This window comes from Fusarium graminearum, chromosome 4, assembly GCF_000240135.3.
Source record: "Fusarium graminearum PH-1 chromosome 4, whole genome shotgun sequence".
Classification (NCBI taxonomy): Eukaryota; Fungi; Ascomycota; class Sordariomycetes; order Hypocreales; family Nectriaceae; genus Fusarium; species Fusarium graminearum.
Genome location: NC_026477.1, coordinates 4,312,313 through 4,338,580, shown reverse-complemented (window position 1 = coordinate 4,338,580; position 26,268 = coordinate 4,312,313). Strand labels below are relative to the sequence as shown.

The window sequence follows — 26,268 nt, the reverse complement described above, 5'->3', positions numbered from 1 at the left end:
TATAAGAGCAGGAATAAAATCATAGATAAAGCAAAGACAAGACGAAAATACTCAGACTACCTACCTACGCACTAAATCATATCCTATATGTTCGACTGTCACTAATTTAACACCTAGTGACAAATGGATGGTTTACGTTATTGCGGATGGTCATTTTCCCCTTTTGCAATATCCCTCTATACTTGATATACATGTTAAGATCTTAGAGCTTGCAGTCTTCAAGTAATTTTAGAAATAGTTCGTTGTATAATGTGATAAGCTTAATTTTAGACTAGGTACGTACTGTATTGTAAAAGATCGATCTAAGCTAAATCCTCAATAAAGTACAACGTGTTGTTCAATGCCTCCTCTTCCTCTTCATCAGACCCTTCCATGGTAAAAGTCCATCCTTGGGTGTATCTCGGTACCTCTTCCCTTTTCACAACCTCGTATGCCCAAACACGTCGCACATAGGGCTCCAAGAAGTGGGTAAGGGTCTCATCCGTCGAGTGACTGGGTGGAGGGAAGTGCTGTGTTTCTAAGTGCGTAATTGCATCCTCACGGCGACCAAATCGTCGATGCTGAGTGCAAGAACTACAAGAAGAATAGCTCGTGGTGGGTGGGCAATCTGGCATCGCGTCACTTGGATCATTACATATCCAACCCTCTCCTATCATTAAATGATTTGATCTCCAGTGGTTTCGCAATTCATCTTCGAGGGCAAACCCGTCAGGATAGTGCTCGTCGCAGCTGGTGCAGAATAAAGCAGTGTGTCTTTTCTTGTAATGTGCCTTTAGGCCTTGACCGCTGCTGAATATCATCTGGCACCCGGTGACTGCACATTGAGCCATGCTGTCGGCATGATGCCAATTCCAGTAGTGATATGACACCACGTTATCCGTATCATTGTCATCACAATATTCTTCACTCCAGGCACCAAAGGGATAGCCGCAGTTGGCAATTGTGCAGCCTCGAAAGCCAATCGAGGCGATTGGAACTTGAAGTATCTCATCCAAGTTGAAAACATTGTTGTCATCGTCCATGTCCATTGCTTGAGAACTGACTGAAAGGCGGCGACCTTCTTTCGTCTGCCCGGGAGTCTCAGTAGAGTTTGAACTATTTTCAACTCGAATCCTTCTCAGTGCAGTTGCTGTTGATCTCGAAGTAGGACTAGAATTGTGCTTTATACCACTTAATTCAGCCGACTTCCCGCGATGCGCAAGTCTTTCTACACTGGGTTCTACACCAGCGTCTAGATATCGTTGTCGCAATGATACAGACCCGTTTCTCCTAATATGCCGAGTTCTCTTTTCAGGTCGATGGTACTTGTTGATATGTGCCTTCAGTGCTTTGATAGACGTGAAGGGAGGATATCGACACTCTGGGACAGTGCAAAGTGAGAGTTGGGTATGGGCAATTTCATGCTGACGGCGTAGCTCTTCAGACGAAAACCCGTTGGTAGCACGAGGGCAAAAGCTGAGCCTACATGTGAAAGCTGAGCTTTGAAATTGGCTCTTGAAGAGGTAGAGATCGGCTGCCGATATACCCGGATACTCGTCCTGTTGAAGGAGGAATCTGACAACTTCCTGATAGGATGAGAGCATACGTGATATGTCATTTGTTTCTTGCATGGTACTCCGACCAAGTCGATGTTTGTCTGGCGATAATGTATTTGCCTCACGTGCACCCAGTTTTGTTTCATCCCCAATGCCAGTAGAGTGTTGAAGCTCCTGTACAAGGTTGGACTCGAGCCGTTTAAGAGACCTTGAGCGCAAGGATGCCTCCACAAGGTTAATTAGTCGAGGCCAGTCTTTCAAATGCTTCAGTCTCTCATCCACCGGTGGAGAGGGGGAAGAATTGTTCTGAGCATCCTCGGTATCAGGTCGCTCGCCAAGTCTTTCTGCAAGCTTTGTTGCCAGGTTCAGCACGATCGAATTATCGCTAGGCGGTTGAGTCGAAAAGTAATGGAGAACATATTCAGTCCAGAATTCAGTGGCATATACGTGAAATCCGTGGATTCCTTTGACGACACGCGAGGCTTTCTCATGATAATCTTTGTCAGTGAGAAAAATATCACTGCCGCAGATCAAACACGCCAATGCAGACAAGCAATGTTCCGTCAGTGCCTCACCCTCCGAGATGACGACGTTGCTTGCTGGAGACTGGAGGAATCTGAAAAATAAATTGTTAGCTTCGCAACTCATAACGAATGTGACGTCGGTCTTCTCACTCCTTGACAGAAATATGGATGAAAGTCATTGTTGTATCAGATCTTTCTTCTACCAGCGCTCCGCATATGTCAAGTATATACTTTGGCACCAGGCTCGTGACCTTGAATTCGCCATTGCTAAATGCCAGTGCAGAGAGGAACTCCATTCTCTTCATGGGACGTTTTGCAAATGCAATCCAACCTAAGATGTTCTTGATGCGCTGGACAGACCTCTCATCCAGCTGAACGAGTATCTGTACCAAGATTTGTCGATAGCTGTAATCTATTAGTGTTTTGTTTACATATTAGTGGTGATTACTCACAACTCGGAAAGCTTTTCAGGAAGCTCATCGATAGACCGTCTCATTTCACTTCCAGTATAGAAGATGTTCTTGCTTAGATAGTCAAGCACAAGGCGGGCGTATAAGAACATTCCTAGCAGCAAAGAGTAAGCATTGAATTATATGCGAAGTTGGAATCTATTCAATCCCATGAACGTACCATCAGCTTTATTAGTGATAACTCGTTCAACGTCATCGATGTCTTTTCTCGTCAAATCAAGCTGTGCAAGCATCTCGTGCATGCCCCGCAGTCTTTGCGACACATATTGCCTGATCGCTAGCTTGACGTTGTCCCTTTCCTCAGTCAAGGATACTGTCTGTCTCATTCTGAGTCTGTTGACGATGTGCGTTGTTTTACGACTGGAAACGAGAAATTTGCATACAGTATCCCCTGATCCTGACAAGCGATTTGTGATCTGATTGATCAAGTTTGCAACGCTGCTTTGCGTCCTGGGGTCACACTCGTTCAAGCCATCTATGATGATCCAGATATACTCAGATTGACGCGGGCCCTTGGAAGCAATAGAAAACAAGCTGTAGAGCAATTTCTCAAGAGATTGGATTGTCGGCGACCTTTTGGCGAGGATGCAATCTTCATACACATGAGCAATGAGTTCGTCAAACTTACGAAGTAATTGCAGGATGATTGATCGTAGTATCTGCTCATATTCTCTCGAAGAAGCGTATCTGTGCGAGCAAAAATGATAGACAAGTAACATCTTGGAGGTCTTCATGAACTTGACGACTTGACTTACTAAAACGCTCTTGCCCGATCCAGGTGTTCCCTGCAACCAAAGGACTGACGGATCAGTGGCTCTCCCGAGCCAGGCTTTGATCCGTGAATTAGAAAGGACCCAAGAACAAGTACCGGCGAACTTGGCTCCTTCAGAAGAAATTGCATCAAAGATGGCCAACTGGTCTGACTCTTCGGATTTTAACCAAGAGACTATGGAGTCATACTGTTTGATAGCTTGTTTTTCGTGCCATTTGTGTATTTGTGCTCGGCTTTCTTCTCGCCACGACTTGATGTCGTCGCGTAATTGGCGGACGTCTGAGATGCCATGGACACTTGCTTGGAGATCCACGAGTTTTTCATGGCGTTTCATGTCGTCCAAAATGTTGTCGAAGCGTCTTTCAAAGCGACCCCAGGATGTCAAGAACAAAACTTTCCAACCTATTTACTCATTAGTTAGTACCTTGCTAATCATTCCGCTCACCGGCTACATAGACTATTGAAACGTTATAACATACCTTTCCGACGCACAAAGGTATATGCTTGCTCATGGTACTGAAGTATGTTGACGTAGAATACTGCTAGGGTCTCCTGAAAATCTCTTTCGGCGCCTAGAGCTGTGTGGAGTGTTTTAAATCGTCCAAGACAGTCTGCTATCCGCGCGTATCCCTTGATGATCTTTTCGAAGGCTTCAATATATTCCGAAGCAATTCGAGTAATTAATGTGATTGGCGCCCAAATCCATGAAAGAAAGGGTGTCCCATTGCAGAGAATATCCATAACCTTAGCATAGTGTTCAAGGCCGGTAAGTAATGGTAACAGGCGGCTCATGTTGCGGAGTGCCTTACGAGCAGCCAGCTGGTTCTCGAGAGCTAGGGCAGCCTTCCTGACGTCATCAAGTTTTTTGGTGGTAAAGTCACATGCGTCTTCGGGGAGGATGGCTTTCTCAAGCTGCTCAAACGCAGCCTTGACCGCTTGTTTGGCTGCTGAGGATACCGGAGGTCTGCTGAACATCTTTTTGAACATGAAACTGACATCAAAAGTTTGGAATCAGTGGGCAAAGAACTTGGAAGAATAAATATAACCCCTCACTTCGTGTATCATGGAATATTGCCAATATGCATATGGAAAAGCCTAGACTATATGCACACAGCCCTGGTCGAAATCACAATGATTATAACCAGTTAGTCAGTCCAGTTTACGCATTCAATGCACCGTAACCGCCGTGGTACTCTGCGCCACTGCACTTTCACCCCCCCTCCACAACACAGCCATGACTTGGCGACAAGTAGACTGGCAGTATCCCGGCCCCCTGTAAGATAACAGATACAAGAAGAAAACGCCAATTGAAGGCTGTGCCAAGGCTGGGTTGTTGTTTGGACCTCCTTCAGCCGCAAATCGGCTTTCCGAAGCTGACAAGCTTGATTACCTATATCGTTGTTTCCCCTCGTTTCTGCCTCGCTTGCACGACATTGTCTAACCATTCTACAGTCACATTTGTTCTATGAGATATCGTCATGTCTCGGCCCTTCGATACTGATGAGGGGCGATCTCCAGGCCAAGCTAAACGCCGTCGTCTGGATGTGTGTTTGAGTGACCTCACTGAGCTTAGTGACACAGACCAATCTCGTACAATTGAATCGCACGATGACCAATCTCAGATGGACTACGAGTTCATACATCATACACAACTAGATGTACCTGAAGATAATTTATCCCAACCTATATTTTCACCAGATGCTCTTACCGGAATAAGCAACTTCGCCACTGAAAGCAACAACGAAATGCCTAACTCAAGAGTTGAGTCGGAGCGTTCAGATGACGTACAAAAGGAAAACGAGCTTCCTCAACAATCCGGAATGGACCAGGACGATGTAGTTTGTTTCGGAACGGTACTTTCAACAATTAAACCCATCATGCAATTTAGTGCTAATATATCGACAGGTGTGCGGGGTTTCGGCTACGTACAATCAGATAGTCGAGGAACAATTGCCGACCTCCTTCAAGGTAAATCTCGACACGGGTAGCCGATTCAGTGCCGTGTTGTACAAGATCAAAGGTCGGATTCCAAGTGATCATTCCTCCATGGTCGAAAGTCTGTTGGGAGAAAAATCACTGAAGCTACACACTGATTGCGTGCTCTATCAAAGGCATGAACCCAAGAAGAAGGGTCGACTTTTTCCTATTCTTCCATGCTCATTAAACATCACTGTATACGGACCGCTCAACCTGTTTGGCGAAATAGGCAAATGGTTTCAGGAAGATGATATATATCTTCAAGACCCAGACCTATGTCACCTTGACACCAGGTATTGCAATCCCCAACGAATGTCGTCATTTGATTTTTCATCATGCCCAATGGTATCCGAGATCATTGCCAATTCCTTCATCTTGACGCCAAAGGAGCTTCCAGAGCCTTCCGACTTCATGGATATTCTCAGTAGCCATGTTGATTTGGAAGAAACTCCACAGCCATCCGCTATTAGAGCTGTGCTCAAACGGTCGGTTACATATTCATATACTCACGCTATTCGTGTTTTTGCTAATGCATAGATCAGACATCAGAAACAGGCGCTAACATTCATGTTGAATCGAGAAGAAGGATGGGGCTTTAATCAAAAGTATCCAGACATTTGGGAGACCATTGATACTGATAGTAACAGACTGCAAGTTATTGAACTTCTATTTATCTTATGATTGTCAACTTCATCTGACTAGAGTGTACAGGTTCATCAATACTATCTCTCGTGTGTGTCAGCCTCATGAACCTCCGCAATTCTACGGTGGAATAATTGCAGACCCAATGGGCCTTGGAAAGACATTGACGATGATTTCATTAGTCGCAATGGATATGGAGCCCGGAAGAGAGATGTGTGCGCCTATCGATGACATACCAACAGACAAACATGCTGTTGCTGCTACACTTGTGATCGTTCCACCACCAAGTAGGTTATTGTTCCATAGCATTTATATACGTTTTCTTACCTAATTTGAAGTTTTGGGCACATGGGAGCAGCAAATTGAAGAGTATGATTCACCCAGTATTTGACACGCTTGATTCTAACCATTCACAGTCATGTCAACGAAGGGGCGTTACACTATCGGCGCTACCATGGGAAATTGAGACTAGCATTGGAAGAATTGGACACGGTAAACATTGTTCTTACTACTTATCATACCGTAGCAGCGGAGTGGAAACGAGATGGTGGGAGGAGAGAGTCACTACTGTTTTCTGTCCGCTGGAAGAGAATTGTCCTTGACGAAGGTTGGCTACTTTTCTTTCTTCCCATGTTTATAAGGCTATCTTCTAACTTCTGACAGGGCATTTTATTCGCAATGGCAACTCCAAGATGGCAGTTGCTATTTGTGCACTTGAAGGGATTTCAAGATGGGTCGTGACAGGCACTCCAATCCAAAATCGCCTTGGTGATCTTGCGAGTCTGCTCAAGTTCATCCGAGCTCACCCTTACACCGATCCAAGACGTTTCGATGCTGATATTTCCGGACTGTGGAAGTCGGGCGAGGACGAAGACGCTGTTAGAAGGCTTAAGCGCCTGTCAGCCTGCCTGCTTTTACGAAGAGCAAAGTCGACTATCAATCTCCCTGCCCGACAAGATGTGGTATACACTGTCGATTTTAGTGCAGAAGAACGAGTTGCCTATGAACGTATAAAACAGCAGACAATAGTTCGCATCGATGAGGCACTTGGCCAAGAAACAGGGACTCGGAAGTCGCGGGGTTATGTCAACGTTCTTCAACAAATTGAATCACTAAGACTTTTCAGTAACCTCGGCCTTTACTACGACTCACGGCATGAGAAAGTCTCGACGCAAGAAACGGAAGCTGAAGAGTGGAATGAGATGGCACAGAAGGCTTTCAATTCTCAGCGTGTTATGGCATCAATCACATGCTTCCAATGCGCATCCGCTTTTGGCTTGGCAGATACGCTCCTTGACGACATGAGTACCAAGGCAGGAACAGCCCAGTACACTAGTTGTCTTAAGTATATCTGCAGCGATTGTGTAGACAGGCTTCTAGATCTTGGACAGACATTACCTTGTGGCCATACCCCGCCTTGCCAGTCAGCCCCTGTCTCTACAAGTAACATTGCACTTGAAGAGATAGATGATCCCGCCCCCCCTCAACTTCGAACAGCGGCTGTAGCTCCTCCGTCCAAGATCAGAAGTCTAGTTGATGATATAAAATTGAGTCCGCCGGAAACCAAGTGGTAAGTTCGATCACATGCAATTTGCAAGAGTATAAAGCAACTGACATTTACGCAGTGTTGTTTTTTCGACGTGGAGATTAACCCTAGACTTGGTCAAAGGGGTTCTCGACCAAGAAGGAATTCAAAGCATCCGTTTTGACGGCAAGGTTCCCCAAAAAGACCGACAGTCAGTTGTCAAGAGATTTGAATCGGACCCCAACATCAGAATTATGCTGCTGACCCTGACTTGTGGTGCTGTTGGGTAAGGCAACCCCCATGTAGCTCTTCTGCACAAATGACTAATAAGACTGATAGCCTGACACTCACTGCGGCTTGTCGAGCGTATCTTATGGAACCTCATTGGTATGTGAGATGCTACGTTTAGTGACCAACAAATCTAAAATTGCTGTAGGAATCCGACTTTAGAGGAGCAAGCACTCGCTCGCATTCACCGCCTTGGTCAGACAAAGAATGTCACAACCATTCGGCTATATATTAGGGATTCGTTTGAAGAAGTATGTTCTCTGATTACAAGAAGCGAAGACTCTAACAACTGATATAGCAAGTCATGAATGTGCAAGAATCGAAGAAACAACTTGCAGGTGTCCTTCTGTCTCCACAGGACAGCGGATATACTGATGACAATCTCGGTGCTCTCGAGGCAAGTTTCTGTATATTCTTAGTACGATGATAGACTAACTTGCCTCGTATTAGCGTCTGCGCTCTCTGCTATAGAGCCGAGTATACCTTAGTTATCCAAACTATCATTCTCTAACTCTACTGTGCATACAGCCCGGGAGACGCTTCCTTTCTCAGTAATAGGATACGTGTTTTTTTTTCGGCAAAGTTCGTTATTAGGAAAACCTTAGTTTAACATTTTGAGTTTTTAATCCAGATGGATCTTGTGTTGATAATGTTGAAGATATCGAGAAGACGAGGGCTCTGGCTTACAATTCAAAAAATAAAAATAAAAAAATAGTTGATGTCGTCGGCTTGTCGTTGCGATTCCTCAAGCAGGTCTGTCATGATCTCGCCTATGGCGTTGTCTAAGTCTTTTATCATGTGTCCTATCGCTTTGCATTTTTGGTCCACCAGTACCATGATTTTGTCGGAGTGGTTGTTGAGAGCTTCGATGAACCTGGCCATCAGCTCGTCGTTGTATTTTCTCTCTGTGTCGGTGAATCGGGTTACTAATTCTTCGCTGGTGCGTTTGAGGGCTTTGGCTACTGCCTTGGGTTATGGCGTCTAGGTCTGTTGTTGTTTCCTTGGGTCTTTGAGTTGTGTAATGCACTGACTGGTGTGCTGCTTTGATCTTGTGTTTCTTTGGCGTCTTTGTGGTTGATGTCGATGAGTCTGAGCGTTGTCGTTTTGCTGAGGTTTTGGGTGGCGTATGTTTGGTCTTGATGGTCACTGCAGCTTTTTCGTTGAGTTTGTTTTGAACTTTGTCGCTGAGTCGTGCTTCCTGTTGTTTGTTGCCGATGAAGATTGTGCTCGGCCTGTCGTGATTCATTTCCCATTTTGTCACGTCTGCGTTTGGGAATTTGTTTTGCCAGTCGGCGAGGTATGGTGACTTCGTAACCTTGTCTTCGTCGTAGATCACTTTGACGATGGTGAGTCCGGCCTAAGAGTGGTTTTGTCGATTGATAAATTTGGAGCTTCTGACCGTGGATGTGCCCGGTGTATAAGCGACGTCGCCTGCGTTTTCGATCCAAGTTTTTCATTCATCCTGGTTTAGTTTGTGTTCCCATTCCTTCCACATCTCGGCGAGTCTGTTGTAGTTCTGCCATGCTTCCCTCACCGGAGATCGTCCTCTTTCCGGTGGGCGTAGGTTGAAGAAGGGGTAGTGCTTCTTCATGTCGTCGGATTCGTCCATGAGGTAGGGTGCGTGAAATGGGAAGATGCCTTTTTTCTGGGTCGCCGAAGTCGTCGTCATCTTCTTCGTATTTGCCCAGTGGTCCGGAAGTCATCATCAGCTGTCTCTTGTCCTCGATGGTCTCGCGTCGGCGTTGCAGGATCACTCGGCAGAAATGGACCCAATTTTTACCGCGCTTCGTCTCTGGTCGGTCTGGGAGTTTATAGGTGTGCTACTTGGTACCAGAAACGTTGACCTCCTAAGTCTTAGGTTACAAAAATAAATAGCCTAAAGAGCATAGTCTAAGTAGCATAAGGTGATCTACTAATTTCGTCTCTTGTGCTTCTAGCGGCTAGTTTTTCTGGTGCCCTGAGGGTATACTTGCATTTGTTTCCCAGATCGACTCTGTCGTACTTCTTCTCCGCTTTCTTAAGTGTGTCCAGTTTGCGGTAATAGTGATCTCTTGGCAAGGCTTTCTTAATGTCAGTAGCTTTAGAAACATAAAGCGTAACTGTCGTGTGATAAGACGCTTTATCCAATATCTCTTCATGCGTGTAGTTGAGGTGCTGGTAAGGCGAAATGGCACCTGGAGTACAACCCATGGATGCCTTCAGCGATTCTCTGTTTACACTACTAGGAGATAGTTATTGCGTGATTGTAGACCATCAAGATAAAACAACACCTACTTGTAAATATGTTGAGGGCTTTATCTGATCTTGTTGTCTGCCAGGTGGCTGGCAGCTGTCTGAGACGGCTGCCTATGACTTCAACATAAACGAGCTCTCGCAACTAGGCATATAGATGGGTAGCAAAAGAACGGGGACTTAAGCAATCTAGACGAAATTATTAGACCACTCTTAGGCTGCATATACACTAAGAGTGATCCAACATTTATGTTGACCACTAAATTAGTTTCGGTTTTTATGCAACCCGCCTGGCAGGTAATGGAAATCAATAAACAACGGAGAAAAACATGGTGTATTACTAAGGTAACCCACCAGATCCGATCCCACATCCTCTCTGTCTTTCGCCCATTTTTTTTTTCTTCTTCTTCAACGAACATAGTCACTGCTCGTGGTGACACCAGCACCTCCTCCTTCATTCTTCTGTCACCATGTCGCAACAAGATATGGACGAGCCCCCAGCCTTAGGCCAAAAAGAGCCTCACACAGCCTCCTACCTACAGAACTGTGTAGTATTGTGGGTGTCCATTGCAGTCAAGATCCATTGCAGTCAAGACTGGGCTTTCTAACATTCATTAGTATGTGCAACAGTGATCAAGTCCTCACTGCATCCAAATCCTTCGCGGGGCCTACCAAGCTTACGTCCAGGCTCATAGTTATGATATCTCGGGATGTGAACCCAGTTTTCCTGTTCGAGATCAGCTTCCCTCTTGGCGAGGGTCAACCCGATAACGAAAATTTCGGTTTTGGTGTAAAGCACAAGCGTGAGTTCCCACCTTCTGATGCGATGCAGCCTTAACTAACCTCAGAGAGTCAACTATGGCATTAACAAGGTTGAGGCTAATGATCGCCAAACCATAGAGGTCCGTTTTCCTCGTGAGAAGACACAAGCCAAGTGCGAAGTCGCCCCGGCATCTATCGTTGACCGCCGCTTCCGGGTCAAGGACAAGGATAAGGTGTGCATACTCACAGTCTCTGTGACAGCACCAGTCACAACTGTCGGTTACGGTAGTCCTTTCCGTAGCGCCGATACGGAGGTCAATAGTTGGGTCAATGACAACGAGCCCATCGGCCAAGGAGGCAATCTGCATACCTTCCTGCAACAGCAATCATTCACCTTCCTGGTGGCTAAAGGGGCCGTCGACTTCGAGAAGAGGCTGGATCTGGACAGACTTCCTCCACCCTTCCGTTATCCCTACGGTGATGACCAGACTTGAAATGAGGCTCGACTCGCCAAAGAGTCCACTCTCAGGGGCTATCAGTTCCCGCCGCGATACAGGTAAGTATCATTCATTAGAATGTATGACCTGAGTTGCTGATTGTTCGAATAGCCATCCCAATGACCTCATTCATGTGACAGCTGTTGTCCAAGGAACGTCTCAAGACATCATGTGGCTAAACGAGAGGCGTGAGGAGATCGCTGCGACCAAGTTCAGCGGGTATTTTGTTACACAGCCCGACAGCACGATCGACAAGGCCACATCTCTCTACCTGGTGATCGCCCGGACCCCCGAGTTCAAGCATAAACAAGCATGGGGTCATCTGCAGAAAGGCCAGCTTGTCAAGGTGGCTCTATTCGATTCGCCCAGTGATGAGAAGGAACAAGAGACCTGGTCAGTATTCCATAACCATGCACCTGTGCAACAACCATTGATACCTTCTAGGAACGCCAAAATCGTGTCTTCTTCTGAGGACGTCCCTAAACTCTCTAACCATCCCATCGAGAAACATGAGCTTGTGTTGATCGTCCAGGCGAAGATGAAACCCGACGCGCCTTTTGATATCAAGTTCTTTTGTAGCCGCGAAGCCGCCCAGTACAAGGGTAAACAGCACTAGAATTGCGTTTCCCTCGTTCGTGGTCAAGGCTTCTATCAGTGGATGTCGAAGCCAGCACCCCGGGATATCGTGGAGGCAATAGAAGCGATGATGCTCCAGGATGCCCCTGCCACTCTCCGTCCGCTCCCGGTCGTGAACTTCCGTGAAGGTGTCGACAAGGAATACGCTGACGAGATTGTCGATGAAGCTCTTTCCGGTGATCGTAAACGTTTCCGTGCTTATCTTGAGCATCGTCCCCTCGGTCTGGGTATCGCCACATCTGTAAGTATCGATCACATTCCATTTTGGAATCCTTGACTAGATGCTGACTTGGTTTTTAGGGTCCCCACTCTTGCGATGGAGGCATCTCTTGGTCCTACCTTCTGCTCAGCCCCCACCAACGTCGATGTCGACAACTTCGCTAGCCGTATTGACAACCGCAGCGCCATGATCGCTGCCAGATACAATTACTGCAAGCACGCTGGCGGAGCTCCCAGGTTCCATCGTAGGTTTGTTGTTCGTGCCTATGACATGACGCATGAGTCGGCGGCCTTTCGCCGTTTGCTTCAAGACCCTAACCAGGGTGATAACGCTGCGCCCAACTCTTTCTTTGACCCGCCTTCGAACTGGAGACTGCACCTGTCGCGCGTCTACTGGCTCTCCGTGCTCCTCCGCTCGCCCATTGTCAGGTCTCTCCATCAGGATGACGCCCCCGTATTGCATCAATTGCAGCAGGGCATCGACAAAAATCTTGACATCGCGGACCTACGCGCCCTCGTCACGGGGGCCATTGATTGGGAGACATTCATTGGCAGCAAGGAATACGACATCGCGATGACTACTGCGGGGGAGTATCTCGACGATATTGCCTGCAGAGCTGAGATTCTGTGTGCCAAGGGTTTCCCTATTGACGAAGCTTCCAATATGAAGAGGCCCGACCTTTATTGTGTCTGGGGCAATACCCTGTCTCCACTCTTCGTTTTCGGTGATCCGAAACAATTGCGGCCTACTGTCATGATGCCGACTGAGCGCTGGCCGAACTCTAAGAAGAGACCTGGAGAGTTTATCAATCGCTTCGCCTGGGATGCCCGAATCTCGGCTCCAGAGTACTTACAGGCTTCCGGTATCCCTACGTATCGTTATCATGGTGATCTTGATACCACGAAGGCCAGCGACTGATGCAGACTGCAATTTTGGATAGCAGCGCAAGACTGAATGGGACAGGGCAGTGTCTCATTACATTGGTTCAGTTCTACTTAAATAGGTAGTTCTTGTCCGAATTTCCTCTTCTTAGGTATACATTGTGATCCAGTTCCTGCTTCCTTAATCCTCAAACTATGCTTGTCGCGCACAAGGTGCGACGTAATTCTGCTGGCAAAGGTATCATATGGCTCGTAGGGGACTCTGGTATGGTAGATCGCAGGCCAAGTCGCTTTCTCATGATGTGAAGGTTCGTCCAGTTCGTCAAGGACACTCTTTGGGAATTCGGCATCGAACACATGCGCGTGGGTCGTGTCTCCTTTCTTGGAAACAAGAAGATGAACCTGAATCCGGGTTAGGACTGGGCAACGAAAATGATGGTACGGAGAAGGCAATAACTTACGCGATAGTTCATCGACCGCGATGGATCCAAGTCGTCCCTCCTGTGTTGAGCCAGCGAAAGCATAACACATACGATCATTTCAAGATAAACAAAATCTTGTTTCACGGGTAATCTCTAGCGATAACTTCATCTTCTCATACCCGTGGCTGACTACCCTCAAATTTCCTTCTCACCAAGCCCAGTCTCAAACTTCAGCCCAGCATCTTTTGCAGCGCCAATGAGTCTCTCTGTCATCAAAGGGCCACCTTTCACCAGTGTTTGCAAGAACGCATAGTGCTTCTTGTGCCGCTTGACCAACTGCAGGCTTTCCCTGATCGTTGTAGCCTTTTCTGTCTCGGCAAAAATGTCTGCTCTCCAGTTGTGGTATGCAGTCTTGGCCTGTGTCAATTCGTCCTGTGCTATCTCAAGATTTATCCTACTGCGCTCAAGATTGCTCTGAGCCGCTCGCAACTTATGTTGTACTTTGTGTCCCTTGGCCATCATCGCTTGTGCGCTGAGATCGCGCGAAGACCCCTTCCGTTGCACCAATGATTGCTAATCGTTGTTGTGTACGTCTACGGCCGCTTGGCACTCCTCATGGGCAACTTCAAGTTGTGCGACGTGCTTAGCGGGTTTGTCCAGTGAAGGTTCTTTGTTCCTAAGCGTGTTTATCTTTGTTTCGCTGGCTTGTAGGTTGTCGTATAGATTGGTAGCTAGATTGTCTAGCAACTTAGAAATGGAATGTTGCTTCTTGGTAAGTTCGTCATGTGCTTTTGTAAAGTCGGTCATGCGAATTGAGGAATGTTGGGATTCAACCTGGGTTTTTTTAGACTTTGTGACATGAAATGGCTAGAGACAAACCTGGTCGTCGTCAAGATCCTCAAATACAGATTTCGGCAAAGCATACCCGATCTTTGGTGGGGTTTTCGTATCTTTGGGCGAAGAATGCGAAGCGGGAGTAGTAGGACGAGTAGAGAGAGGCAGCGGTGATGAACGGCTTGCTACCGCTACAGAGGCCATGATTGGACTAGGCGCATGTGAAGGCAGATTAGTTCGTCGTCTCTTGACAGAAAAAAGAGGCGATGAAGTCCCAAGCCTTTTGTAAGAGCGAGTGGGTGCAGACACAGTGCTGAGATGGCCATGGTCGGGAGACGCTTTCTGGGAAGTCATGGCCACACTCCTCAGAGTTCGTAGTGACGAAATGTTGGCGACAGTCGCAGTGAGTGGTTTGACTGTAGACTTATCTCGATGGTCGCCGGACTTGGTCTTATCATCGCTGCTGGCTTGGTTGTCGCTATGATTGTGACCCTCTGACTTGTATAGCAGTCGCTTCCGTAGCTGAAACATTTTTATCGCCATTGTTGGCGATGGAGGTGAATCACGTAGCTCACCCGAAAGAGACGATGGTCCTTGACAGGATTGGGGGAGCAATCGGAGGGTGCGGGTCGATGTTGACGCTTTCGACACAGATGGAGAGGTCATGATAAATAGTTTACTCAGGTACAATATTGCGAAAGTTCCATTGACGAGAAAAAATTGAGAAGAGCGTAGCGAGTGTGATGAGAAAAAAAGAAAGCGTCTTGTTGTGTATGATGTAGGGGGAAAACCGCTTAGGCAAAAGAAGCGTGAATGTGCATTGGGGATGAAAGGGAAGCGTAGGTCAATTATTAGACTAGAGTGAAGTCACCTTGCCCTTCGGATTGTAAAAGCATGTTCATTTATGTGAAATGAGCCCTGAACAATGATGTATACATGGCCTGCCGCAGGCAATTGGGGTTGGGAATAGAATTACTTATTGACTCTAGGGTACCCTCTACTGAGTAGCAGAAATGTTGATTGAAGCCTCATGACATGAAAATAAATAACCTAATGAATAGGATTTAAGTAGTATACCCTTGTCCATTCAGTACGTTGTGTCGATAGAGATGTCTTCTGCTTGTCTCGACTTTTGTCCATTTCTTTGACACCTGCTCAGCTTGTGAAGCAACTGTAAGTCAAGATTAATCCCTGTCATCTCTACCAAGTACCTTACCCCTCATATCTGACTAAATTCCTGCAAGGGTCGGGCCGCTTGGTGAAGCTGCAGGGATTCTCTCCAACTATTCCAAATCTAGTCTAGCCAGGGGACCAGCAGCTGACTTACCATTTATGACAGGTTGAAGGTGCGCATGTCCTACACCTAGATAGATATCCATTCGACTTATCCAATGAATCAGACGTTCTCGGACTTGTAGCATTGGAGGACAAGGATGTCGACTCCCCACCTCTGGTGGAGTTAGAGATTGGTCGGTCGACGATTGCTCTTGAGGTTGATATCAACCCCGAGCCCGAAGATGCTTGGATCCATGTGGTGTGGCAATTCGGTACTGAACTTGGTGAGCACACTACTATTAGTATCCGATCGCGAAGCATCATTCTGATACTGGGACAGGACCTTCTGGGGAGCCGATTGTTTTTAAGAAGCACAAGATTGCTCACAAACTTCAGGGTGACAATCACATCAACAGACACCTCGGCACGAACAAGTAGAGCTCATGAAGAAAATTAATTCAAAGTCAAAGCTTGATATCTCTGTCGTTGTGGTGTTCAAGGAAGAAGAGGTGGGCTTTGGTGGACAATTTCCCGGAGTAGCTTAGTCATGATTTTAGCGAAAGCAACAGCGCCTTTTGTGCTGTGGCCCGCCGTAACTTGGCTTAATCAACTTCATGCCTCAGTACCTACGTTGCCAACCGATATTCACAGCTGCTGGCAGGTATTTTTTGTCTTGTGCGATATATCAAATTTATTCAGCGTCATTTTGTTTGGTGATCATTTGGTATTTAATCTACCTAATTCCACCTGCCACAAATGAGAGGTCCCCCCCCTCTTTATCCTCCATCTCAGAAGCCAAGACTTCTTCTACTCGCATCCTCGCGGTGATAGAAACGCTGTCTCCATGAAGCATAAGAAAACAAATCATTAGGTCAGCTCATGGTATTTAGACTAGACGTCTTAGGTTGTTTCCCTTTTTACCCTAAGATCTTATGGACTAATGCGCTTCTTCTCAGATCGCGAGATAGAGAAGCACGAGAATTTCGAGCCGGAATGGATCTGGGCTGACGATCAAGGTACCGTCTACGCACAAGGATACGGATGTGATCTCACCGTCATTTTCTCCTTCAGCGCCAACAAAGAAGGAAGCCCACCAACCTCGCTAGCGAATCGAGTCTGCAACAAATTCGAGAACATCAAAACCGACGACCCCGGAGCAACCTTTGCTACGATTTCGGACCTGCACGCTGCCATATGGGCATCCATTCGTCACCTTTGGCTATAGATCGTTTCGAGACCTGCCCTTCGATTGGATGATGTCGTGGCTATAGAGAGTAGTGACAGCTCCGTTGAGAATCTTGGATTCGAGGTCTATTCACATCCTCTATTCTCCCAATACGTTGGGAATCTCGCAGACGACACTCGTAAGTCAACCCAAACAACAAAGGTACAACACTAACCGTGCGATAGTCGGGCGTTTACCAGATGCTGCTACAGGCCAGTCACTTGAGTTTGCTACCCTCGTTCGCCTCCAACAGCTCGGCGGCAGAGGCTGCACCACTCAGGTTCGTCTACCGAATGGCGACCATGCTGTATTCAAAGGCGTCTTACCGAACCGCTCTTTCCTATTGCGATGACGAAGGCGACGTGATATTTCGAAACTTGATCAGCAATTGGCGTCGAGAGTACAATACCCTCCACCGACTTCCTCCTCACACGAACATAATGCCCCCGCCAACAGTGCCCGTGACTATTCAGTGGCCCGACCAGTCAGCCCAGCCAATCTTTTGTGGTGCTTTGTTCCCATTTTATACAGGAGGGAATATTGAGTCGCGCATTCAAGAGAGCAACAAAGCCGGCGCACGAATTGCTCCGCGTCTCAAGGCACATTGGTGCGCCAACATGGCATCTGCGGTCTTTCACACTCACCGGGTCGCAATGACTTACCACAAAGATGTAAAGCCCGGCAACTTTGTCGTGGACGAAGACGACAACCTCAAGCTTTGCGACTGGGAGCAGCACGATGCGCCAGCTACAACAATCGCGCCAGAGGCAGATGGAACTTGGGATGTCACAGAGGATGTTTCGAGCAACGGGCGACCTCAACTACACTACACGAAATACAGTGGCCCGCCTCGTCGTAACGTGCATGAAGATGTTCTTGAGGATGCACCGTGGCACACGTGGGATGTATTTCCCATCTGGATCACTGAGCATCCCTGGGCACTCGAGCTTGCGGAAGTCTTTAGTCTCGGCAGGACTATGTGGATGCTACTCCGTCAACCAGAGGCTGACTGGGAGGGCATTGAGCACCCCGACTATATTAACACAGATTGGGACGAGTCGGACGACATTCCATTTACTTGGAAGCAAATGGTCGACCGATGTATGCCGCGTGATGCAAATGAGAGGCCTGATCTTGAGGAATTAGTGGGTTTCTAGACCGAAATTGATGATCAAGAGGCTGCCGAGGACTAGGGTACGGACGGGTACGGACGGGTTCAAACCTGTCCTCATATTGAACGCTGAGCATAAGAGACGAGATTAGCAAGCCAGTTTCTGCTGTTGGGATCATAGCCTTGAGTTGTTTATTTCTGCACCCTAGGTACCTATGTAAGAGAATATCTTCTGTTACCTACTCGGTGGCTTGAAAAACCGGGTTTGCAGGTCATCAAGGAGAGTCGTTTGCACACCATTTTTCTCATCATCATAACCCTCCTCATTTTCTTGGTTGATGCTAGAATCGTCCTCGGAGGGACGATTCAATCTCCGCCCTGCCCAGTCGTCCCGCCATTTATGACACCTTCGCCTTTGCCGGCGTTCCTCCAGGCCCATAATGTGGTTTACCCGCTCTTCCTCCCGAATGAACTCGTCCCAGGATGGCAGATTTGGTTGACGCCCAACTGAACCTGTGAAGAATATCCCGGCTCGTTGACGGTACATGACTGTTGCGTAGATTTGCAGATTTATCTGTCGGTCAAAGTCATCTAGTGAGTGAGATCTCCATTGCATGGGATTGTCCGAGGACTCGGTGGCGGCGGCCAATCTACGAACTTGTGTCGAAACAAAATAAAGGCGGTGTTGCTGAATGAACTGGCTGGTTGCCGTCCAGACACTGTAAGGTTGATAGTCCGAAATATTCTCAACCCGGCCTCTGATGTCATGTCTCGAACTGCTATGCGAGTCAAGATATTGAAGCAGCGCGCTGAGAGGGTCAAGACCGAGGCTTGGCATTGGCTTCCAGGTGAGCAAGTCCAAGTCGGCATCAGACAAAAATGTAGTTAATTCTATATAATAAGTGTCTGGGAAAAGTAGTCCATGGTCAGTCGTAGGTGATGGTCGACCCGGAAACCAGATATGGTCATCGGAATGAGCGATTATGGCGCTGTACATCCCTCTGAGATATTCGCTGACACAGTATATCTCCTCGTGCTCTTCCATGGAGAGACTTTTGTTGGTGTTGAAAATCATGTCCTCATACGCGGTCCCTTTCAGTAGATGCCACACATATGGATGGTAAATTTTGCAACGAAACTCAAACCTTATGAATGCCTGCAAGAGACGACGTTGAACTGACGGGTCTAAATCGGCAAAAGATACATGCTCTATGTCGTCAATCTCCTGACTTTTGAATCGCATGGTGGGGGCAAGGCGGCTCATCGTTGGGAGTGTCATGTAAGCTCGCGTGGGAAAGGGGTCGGAGGCTTTGGAGATATAATCCTCGATAAAGAAGATCAGTCGAGCAAAGAAGTGATGAACCAGAGTTACACTTTCTGGGTTGGACTGCCGTATCAGTGGATTGGGAAATCCCCGCGCATTCCAAGTGTCGAGACATCGGTGCACATCGCGACGAAGGTTGGATGAGTCTCCGAGGATGATGGGAAAGTTGATGATGGCCTGAGCGTCTTGGAGTATGGAGCCATCGACATCGAGATGGAGCATCATGGAGAGTCTTTGGCGTGCGATTGTATGTCGGTAACGGATATAGATCCTGAGAGACTTGGGTGATGCGCTTATCAGATGAAAGATGTCTCTTTCAGAATTCATATGGCCAAGGATGTTGACCAATGCGAGATCGGGTAGTCGGGATAAGAAGTCCATCTTGTTTGTCATGGGTGTTTATGATTTGAATATGCATAAAATCGGATTCAGGATTGACGAGGAAGAGAATGTGAAAATTTATAACCATACGAGTTTTACGCCAAAACTTTGTTTACAAAATAAAATATCACGTTTAATTTTAATTCATGTAACAAAAGTGTGGTTCACGATGGCGCTCCGAACCTTGGGTTGGGAATCGGAGTTTATGTTTCTCCCCACACTCAGTCGATTGGATAGTTGCTGGGACATAAGGTTCAATGTGATTGATAGCCTTTGCTATGGAATTGTGCACCTGGTTTGTGACTGGTTGTCATGAAGGCATATTTTGCTTAAAGTTGTACCAACCACCAAATGCTTGGTCGGTGTATGACTAAGGCAGTCCGTGAGAATGGAGTGGGCCAGACTTCCATGGAAGTCTCTGGAATTGTCCGAGACAAGGCTCTGCCTCTTCAATGTAAATTCTAGAGATTCTGCTAGATTGCCAATCGTGCTTGTCGGCAAACCTTTCATGGCTGTAATTGTGAGCATAACAGCAGCAACTAGTTGCTGGGATAATTCTGAAATGCTAGTACAGATTGTCCATCGCGTGAAATCTAGAGACACTCTCGCCTGTAAAGTGTTGAGGCTGCACTGAAGCCAAGGGTCACAGTGTGACGATGAGATTTCCGAACGCCCTGTGTCACATTGAGGGTATTAAGTGTCAAGAGTGAACTTGGCCGAATATCCCACCGGGGTTGTCAGAGTGTAACTTCACTCTTCTCTTTTACTAAATCACGACAAACGAGCTACATATCTGTAACTAAATTAAATACTAGAAGACGAAATGTAGAGAAAACAGTCACTAACCAAATTCCAATCCGTTTTGACATACCAAGCACACTACAGGACAAAGCGACACTACTCCCCCGTACCTTTACTCTCTTAGCTGTCCTGTTGAAACAGTCCCAATGGGTAGCTTTCCATGATTGGATATTATACGGGGAACAATCAGTCTGCATCCGGATTTCCCAACGCAAGCTTCCGTGAGATATCACCAATGAAAAATTTTCACGGAAAGACACGCTCCAAGCGTGAGCATGGGCCATATACACAGAGGTCAGCAAGACCGGAAAACAAAGAGGGGAAGCACAAGAGATATGGAATCTATTGCGAAGCATAATAGCAGTAATAATGTGATTCTGAGCGTTTGTTATGTGATATGGATATTGGCGAAAGTATTTGGGTAGAAACAATACGTAGTGCACAACGCTCGAACAACCAAGATTATGGCGACAACACAGATCTGCATGTCCAACAGCATCACCAGACACTGTGTCACAGGGCGTGTCAATGCGCCGGAGAGCACAAACATTACTTCGATTTGCATCACTGTGCTTGCAAATCCAATTGCCGATCTGCAATGGCATGACCTGAGAATACCAGAACAATCCACCACTGGAATCCTGGGAGACGAAACTGGTAGATCAATCCATGCCATCTAGATTTAGCTCCTCAGAGTATTTGTTGAGGGTTGCCTAGAGACTTAGAAGGCCAACCTTTCTATTGACCAGTACCATGAGTATATGGAAGGAAACCGTAAGATTGAAGAATACCCTGATGCAACAGTGTTACAGACTTGAGATTGGCGCTCTCCGAGGTCTGTCATTGCTGGCAGGGATTATGTACCAGGGTCCCTGCTGAGTGTCACGTTTGTGTCACAATGTTGAGATATGATGACTCCGCAGAAGATGCTCGTGCTCTCTCTCATGTTAGTCGTAGAGTCAAGAAGAATTGGGAGTGTCAGCTCAACACCAAAAACATGATAGAAGACGTACTCAATTAGCAGACCAGCGACATTAATCGCCAGCTAGTAGTTACATGCTGATTATATGATGTAGAAATCACTTGTCTCATGGAATGACTTCCCCTCACCTTGACCAGCTTGCAAAGACTCAAGCACGTACCGTCAACGTTTGCCGCCAATCTGCTGTTTCCCACGATACGAAGCTACACATCTCCGTCTCCAAACACTCTGCCCTTCCGTGTTTCCTGGTAAGCAGAAGCATCGACATTTCGTCAAGATGATTTGTGGTTCTCCGCGTCATTGACTTGGTACGTATTGGTTCTGGAGTTGAGACTTTTGGAGGTCAAATATCCCATCTTTCCCCCTCCTCCGTTTCTTTCTTTTCTCATCCTTCTCCGTCACAGTCTCTTCTCCTTATCTCTCTTCATGTTCTAGTCTATCTTCTATTCTCTCAGACACCAAGCTACCTCCATTTTGTCCGTCTTCTCAGCCCAGCATTGATGGTCCCCTTCCTTTTCTATAACTCGATGTCATTCATCTTTCTCTTCCATTACTGAAAGTAAGTATGGTCTTTTTCTTTTGTCACCTTCTATCGTCATGTTATTGGACGATGATGTCTTGCCTATCTGGCTCTGATGAACAGAGCTTCATCATCCGAACTCTTCTGTGTCACCAATGCCTGTCCTTCTCCCCTTGTCCTAATGCTGACTCATGCCCAGAGTGCCTTTTCACTTTAACATCTCCACTATCTTCATTACCATGGTCATGTCTGACTGGTCAATACTTTCCCAAATTTCACCAAATTCCCTACATTTGTGGACTTCTAGATCGTCAACAGCAATACGCTGTCCATTGTGGGTAAGTACTACCGCTGTTACAATTCAAGATCCAGTTTTAACATTTAGCAACCGCATAACAACAGACTCAACATCAACCCTACTACACACATCACCTCTTTCTTCACGAAAGATCATCTCAGACTACACTAAGTCAGCCAGAACTATCTGATCAGGTATATACTCTTGCAGAAGCACTGTCTTCAGAGGCTAATCAAGACCTAGCTTTACTATTTCTCAGCACTTCATTCAGTATATCGCACTCTACACCCTCAAGCGATTCTCTACAGAGCATCCGTCGAAATACGCTCCCCGATATCTCTAATCACATCCAGACAGAAGTCAATAGCGACATTTTAGAGAACGGAAGAAGCTCATCATAGCGACAGCGAGGTAAAATCCATGAACCAAGCCGCAGCATGAAAGAGAGCGGTCTCGCATTAGGGATTACGGCATTATTGTTGTAGTGCAACCACTTCATAATCATCACTACCTTGGAATTGTCCACCTACATTTCACATTCTCATCCCACTACTTCACAACTTTCTCTTCCTCACAATCTTCTTCCACTTCGTAGTCTGCCAAACTGCTAGAGAAGCAAGATAGACGTAAGAAGGAGGAACTCCACAACCTCGAGCGATAGCCACATTATCCACAACAGTCCCAGATGTCGCGCACATCATTCCATTTGCGATTGCGCAGACCAAGAAGACGTGTTACAATCCTGGATTCTATTGTTCACTGATACTCTACTGGTAGGTCCATCATGTACACCCGATAAAGCATGTTCTAACGTTCCTCTAGCACAGTGGTTCATTTGTATGTATCATGCGGTCGGGCTCCACCATCGAGCACAGGAGATGTGTCATGACAATCGAATACTCTTCAACATTGTCGTCGAATGTATCCAAGCTATACCATTGAATGATCCAGAAACACATAATTCCTGTTGGAAACCTGGGCCATCATGGTTCTATCATCACAGGTCAGATAGACGATTCCTCTTTTGTCCAAGACTTACTTCGTCGTGCGGGCCGACCTGCTTTCTACGACATCATGTCCAATGGTCCAAACGTTTTGAAAATGGTAAGAAGCTTCAAAGATTCCATGAAACAGCCTACTAATTGACGATAGGTATCCTATGGGTAGTCAGATCAAGGGTTGCCCCTTGTGAGAATGTCTTGGAGTTCTCCCTACGAATGCACATCGCAGCGAGGCATGTAGAGCCTACACGTGCCTGCTGAGAAGAGAATACTACACCTTATTCGAGAAGCTGATCGTGCTGTTTCTCCGCCACAAGCTTCGTACTACTCCCCTTCCACATCTTTCTTATCAACTGTGGAAGAATCAACGGCTCCATCTACCACCTTTCCTCATTCTTAAACCTCCCTTCTTCGCTTCCTGCTGAACCTTCCTTATCATCAACGATCACATCAATCATACCCCTTCATTCAAACTCTCATCGACGTATCATATGTGAGTACTCTTTATCTTGTATCTCGGTGATGTAGAGACTAACAGTGTTACCAGACTTCGCAACGATGGGCTACTTTCTGTTACACATACAACTGCCATCATTATTCTAATACCAACATGACTTCTCCCCAATGTATCGGTATCGAGAACCTGATACAACAAGGCAAGGGACTTGGGTCTAGCAATGTGTATCTGGGGAAACACCTTGTCTCCTCTATTCGTTTTCGGCGATCCCGATCCGAAGCAATTGCAGCCCGCTGTCATGACGCTGAATGAGCGTTGGCCCAAGCCTAAGGATGGACCTAAAGAGTTCATCAATTGCTTCACCTTGGATGTAAAAGTCTCAGGTCTGGAGTACTTGCAGGCCTCTAGTATCTTAGAAAGAGTTGGCCACAAAACCCACTTTCTTAGTATGGTCACCGGAGGACCAAGCAAGAATTCACCTCATCATCACCATGGCCCATCGCCCAGTTCTCATTCAAAAAAGGAAGGACAATTCCAACGAAACAAACAAACAATCGACAATGGCATCACAGTACTTGCCTTTATTATCCCTCATGAAGTTCCTGACTCATACATTTGGCATTGGATCGACTCCAGAGACGCCCAGTCCTTTGCCCAGTACCCAATGTCCGCCATACACTTTTCTTTAGGGGGATGCCACAAGCAACCTCATGACTGGAAAAGACATGCGCATTCTCCACACAATCCGGCGATTACCATTGTCTTGGTCAGACCTTCCATGTTGCATAAATCACCCGAGGCCCTTGCGTCTCAAAATGATAAATCAAAGAAGCGACCTGGATGAGAGTTCGAATCGAGATGGACACTTGGATTGCGTTCGAAACCACCAGCAACTTTGCGGCAATGCCAAGTCACATTGACCAATGGCTCTGCAAAGCCGATCAGAATCACGGCTTCATTGTCTTTATCACGGATCAATGACGCAAAATTGTTGAAACACCTGCCAACGTTTTCAAGGTTGCAGTTACCAATTTGATTGCTGAGTTCGGTGAGACGTCGTTTGGTTCCGAGATCGATACCTTTGATTGATCAACGCGGCCACATCTCTTTAAGGCAAGTTTAACTTAAGGAGACAGAGATAGTTCGTGACTTGGACGTTGGTTCCGGTATGGCTTGACTACAAAGCCATGCAGCAAAGTCTTATTGGCATGTTGGACACCGACTGTGGGAACTCAACGGCATTTCTCATTGAAGTCTTTCATAAAGTAAGCCTAGGAGGCATAACTTATGTTGGGTCAAGACAGCCGGCAATACCCCCAGAGCGATCGCGGTGGCAAACTGTTTTCTGCGGGATCTGTCCATCATCATTTGCGACGAAGAACAGGAGTACAAGAGAATGGACAGCAAAATCGCCAAGGCTCTGCTCAGTTTGTCGCGGAGAAGGGAGAGGCTCGAGCAAGCCGCAAGTCTTTAGAATTTCGACTCGTGGGAAGTTTGCAAAGACGTACTTCAGCCTCGCGGCCCAAAGAAGGTCGATGGTTTCATATGAACCCAAGTCGGCTCTCGCTCGATTTGGGGATATTGGTCCTAGATTAGTATCACGACCTGCGATCGCGTTTTGTTATCCAAGATGACAAAAACTCTCAACACAATCGAACCCAAGTCGAAAGCCTAGAGAGTCCAGGCCGGTGACATCTTTGTGATGGGGCACTTGAAAAGAAGATGCAAGGTTCTTTTTCGACATGATGACCATACACTATTGGGATGCGTTACGACTTCAGAAGACAGCGACAGAGCCTAGCAGTCTGGTGACGCTCTCAGCAAAAAACAGACTTGCCAATGTATTGGTAAGGCTGAAGAGGTTCGAGGCAGGCATTAACTTATCGCAATCAATGCCGTTGCTATTCTGGAAGACTACCAACACAATCGAGGTCTTGAGTCACATGCAATAGTCTCCCTCTACTGTCCCTCCCTCCATGTCAATTTTAATTTTCTCTTGCATCTGAACAGGGGCCACTACACCCAATGGCTTTACCAGTCTCCCAACTTTCGGGGAGTGATGTTACTCCATGTGCCAGACATGATGGCCGGACTACTCGCCGTGCCAAATTGCGGAACCTCGAATACGACATCGCTTTTATTCCTTGTGGATAGGTTTGAGGAATAACCAAGGAGAATTACACTGAGTCAGCCCATATCCTACCTGGCGATGAGTACCTTTCCCAAACACGCCAGGTACATCGAACTGTTGCGGCTAGGATTGCCTACAAAACAATCCTCTTGTCGAATTGCAGGCATGATGGGTACATCGTTGGTGGCCTGTTCAGATACTTGCAAAGATATCCGTCGACGGCGCCACGAGATGGGCCCAAGGACGAGGTGCTTGAAAATCTCATCAATATCCTCAGTACAAAAATATGATTTATGATGGAAACCTTATCTTCAGGTCCTCAGTACAAAGTCGACAATGAATCAAGTCTGTATTCCAGCAGACCTATCACACCCGCATGGCTGGTTCTTCTATCAACTAGGCGATATCACCCACCCCTACCGGCTGAAGGGGCTCCTCATCAACTTTATGGGGTCGCAGAATGCAATCATGTGCAAGGCATGTATCCGATCAGTTACAACAAACATCAGCTGGAACCTAGAGCATTACATGTACCCCTTCCATGC

At 46.7% G+C, this 26,268-nt stretch overlaps 11 protein-coding genes across 11 annotated transcripts; 6 read left to right on the top strand and 5 right to left on the bottom strand.

Annotated features, from left to right (window-relative positions):
• Nucleotides 1-302: 302 nt before the first annotated feature.
• On the bottom strand, nt 303-4,276 carry FGSG_07735 (uncharacterized protein; the record flags this gene model as incomplete). The annotated part of the gene is made up of 10 exons (XM_011329242.1): nt 303-492; nt 706-1,565; nt 1,716-2,032; nt 2,420-2,442; nt 2,512-2,623; nt 2,690-2,695; nt 3,158-3,188; nt 3,285-3,703; nt 3,781-3,879; nt 4,111-4,276. 10 exons carry the CDS (start codon nt 4,274-4,276, stop codon nt 303-305), a joined length of 2,223 nt encoding a protein of 740 aa, XP_011327544.1.
• A 503-nt stretch (nt 4,277-4,779) lies between these two features.
• On the top strand, nt 4,780-8,204 carry FGSG_07734 (uncharacterized protein; the record flags this gene model as incomplete). Its single annotated transcript, XM_011329241.1, has 11 exons — nt 4,780-5,154; nt 5,207-5,763; nt 5,990-6,207; nt 6,259-6,289; nt 6,337-6,527; nt 6,584-7,490; nt 7,546-7,731; nt 7,785-7,832; nt 7,882-7,984; nt 8,032-8,151; nt 8,184-8,204. 11 exons carry the CDS (start codon nt 4,780-4,782, stop codon nt 8,202-8,204), a joined length of 2,757 nt encoding a protein of 918 aa, XP_011327543.1.
• A 274-nt stretch (nt 8,205-8,478) lies between these two features.
• Nucleotides 8,479-9,402, bottom strand: FGSG_13208 (uncharacterized protein; the record flags this gene model as incomplete). The annotated part of the gene is made up of 2 exons (XM_011329240.1): nt 8,479-9,090; nt 9,268-9,402. 2 exons carry the CDS (start codon nt 9,400-9,402, stop codon nt 8,479-8,481), a joined length of 747 nt encoding a protein of 248 aa, XP_011327542.1.
• Nucleotides 9,403-9,623: 221 nt separating this feature from the next.
• On the bottom strand, nt 9,624-9,923 carry FGSG_13207 (uncharacterized protein; the record flags this gene model as incomplete). The annotated part of the gene is made up of 1 exon (XM_011329239.1): nt 9,624-9,923. One exon carries the CDS (start codon nt 9,921-9,923, stop codon nt 9,624-9,626), a length of 300 nt encoding a protein of 99 aa, XP_011327541.1.
• Nucleotides 9,924-10,450: 527 nt separating this feature from the next.
• Nucleotides 10,451-11,221, top strand: FGSG_13206 (uncharacterized protein; the record flags this gene model as incomplete). The annotated part of the gene is made up of 3 exons (XM_011329238.1): nt 10,451-10,521; nt 10,596-10,768; nt 10,866-11,221. 3 exons carry the CDS (start codon nt 10,451-10,453, stop codon nt 11,219-11,221), a joined length of 600 nt encoding a protein of 199 aa, XP_011327540.1.
• Nucleotides 11,222-12,021: 800 nt separating this feature from the next.
• On the top strand, nt 12,022-12,998 carry FGSG_13205 (uncharacterized protein; the record flags this gene model as incomplete). The annotated part of the gene is made up of 2 exons (XM_011329237.1): nt 12,022-12,101; nt 12,161-12,998. The coding sequence occupies 2 exons, from the start codon at nt 12,022-12,024 to the stop codon at nt 12,996-12,998; spliced, it is 918 nt and encodes a 305-aa protein (XP_011327539.1).
• Nucleotides 12,999-13,578: 580 nt separating this feature from the next.
• FGSG_07731 (uncharacterized protein) lies at nt 13,579-13,905 on the bottom strand (the record flags this gene model as incomplete). The annotated part of the gene is made up of 1 exon (XM_011329236.1): nt 13,579-13,905. The coding sequence occupies one exon, from the start codon at nt 13,903-13,905 to the stop codon at nt 13,579-13,581; it is 327 nt and encodes a 108-aa protein (XP_011327538.1).
• Nucleotides 13,906-15,153: 1,248 nt separating this feature from the next.
• On the top strand, nt 15,154-15,930 carry FGSG_13204 (uncharacterized protein; the record flags this gene model as incomplete). The annotated part of the gene is made up of 4 exons (XM_011329235.1): nt 15,154-15,207; nt 15,325-15,390; nt 15,557-15,776; nt 15,833-15,930. 4 exons carry the CDS (start codon nt 15,154-15,156, stop codon nt 15,928-15,930), a joined length of 438 nt encoding a protein of 145 aa, XP_011327537.1.
• A 502-nt stretch (nt 15,931-16,432) lies between these two features.
• FGSG_07730 (uncharacterized protein) lies at nt 16,433-17,874 on the top strand (the record flags this gene model as incomplete). The annotated part of the gene is made up of 4 exons (XM_011329234.1): nt 16,433-16,700; nt 16,764-16,856; nt 16,903-16,997; nt 17,035-17,874. 4 exons carry the CDS (start codon nt 16,433-16,435, stop codon nt 17,872-17,874), a joined length of 1,296 nt encoding a protein of 431 aa, XP_011327536.1.
• A 159-nt stretch (nt 17,875-18,033) lies between these two features.
• Nucleotides 18,034-19,533, bottom strand: FGSG_07729 (uncharacterized protein; the record flags this gene model as incomplete). The annotated part of the gene is made up of 2 exons (XM_011329233.1): nt 18,034-18,041; nt 18,072-19,533. 2 exons carry the CDS (start codon nt 19,531-19,533, stop codon nt 18,034-18,036), a joined length of 1,470 nt encoding a protein of 489 aa, XP_011327535.1.
• A 4,279-nt stretch (nt 19,534-23,812) lies between these two features.
• FGSG_13203 (uncharacterized protein) lies at nt 23,813-24,436 on the top strand (the record flags this gene model as incomplete). The annotated part of the gene is made up of 1 exon (XM_011329232.1): nt 23,813-24,436. One exon carries the CDS (start codon nt 23,813-23,815, stop codon nt 24,434-24,436), a length of 624 nt encoding a protein of 207 aa, XP_011327534.1.
• Nucleotides 24,437-26,268: the final 1,832 nt, after the last annotated feature.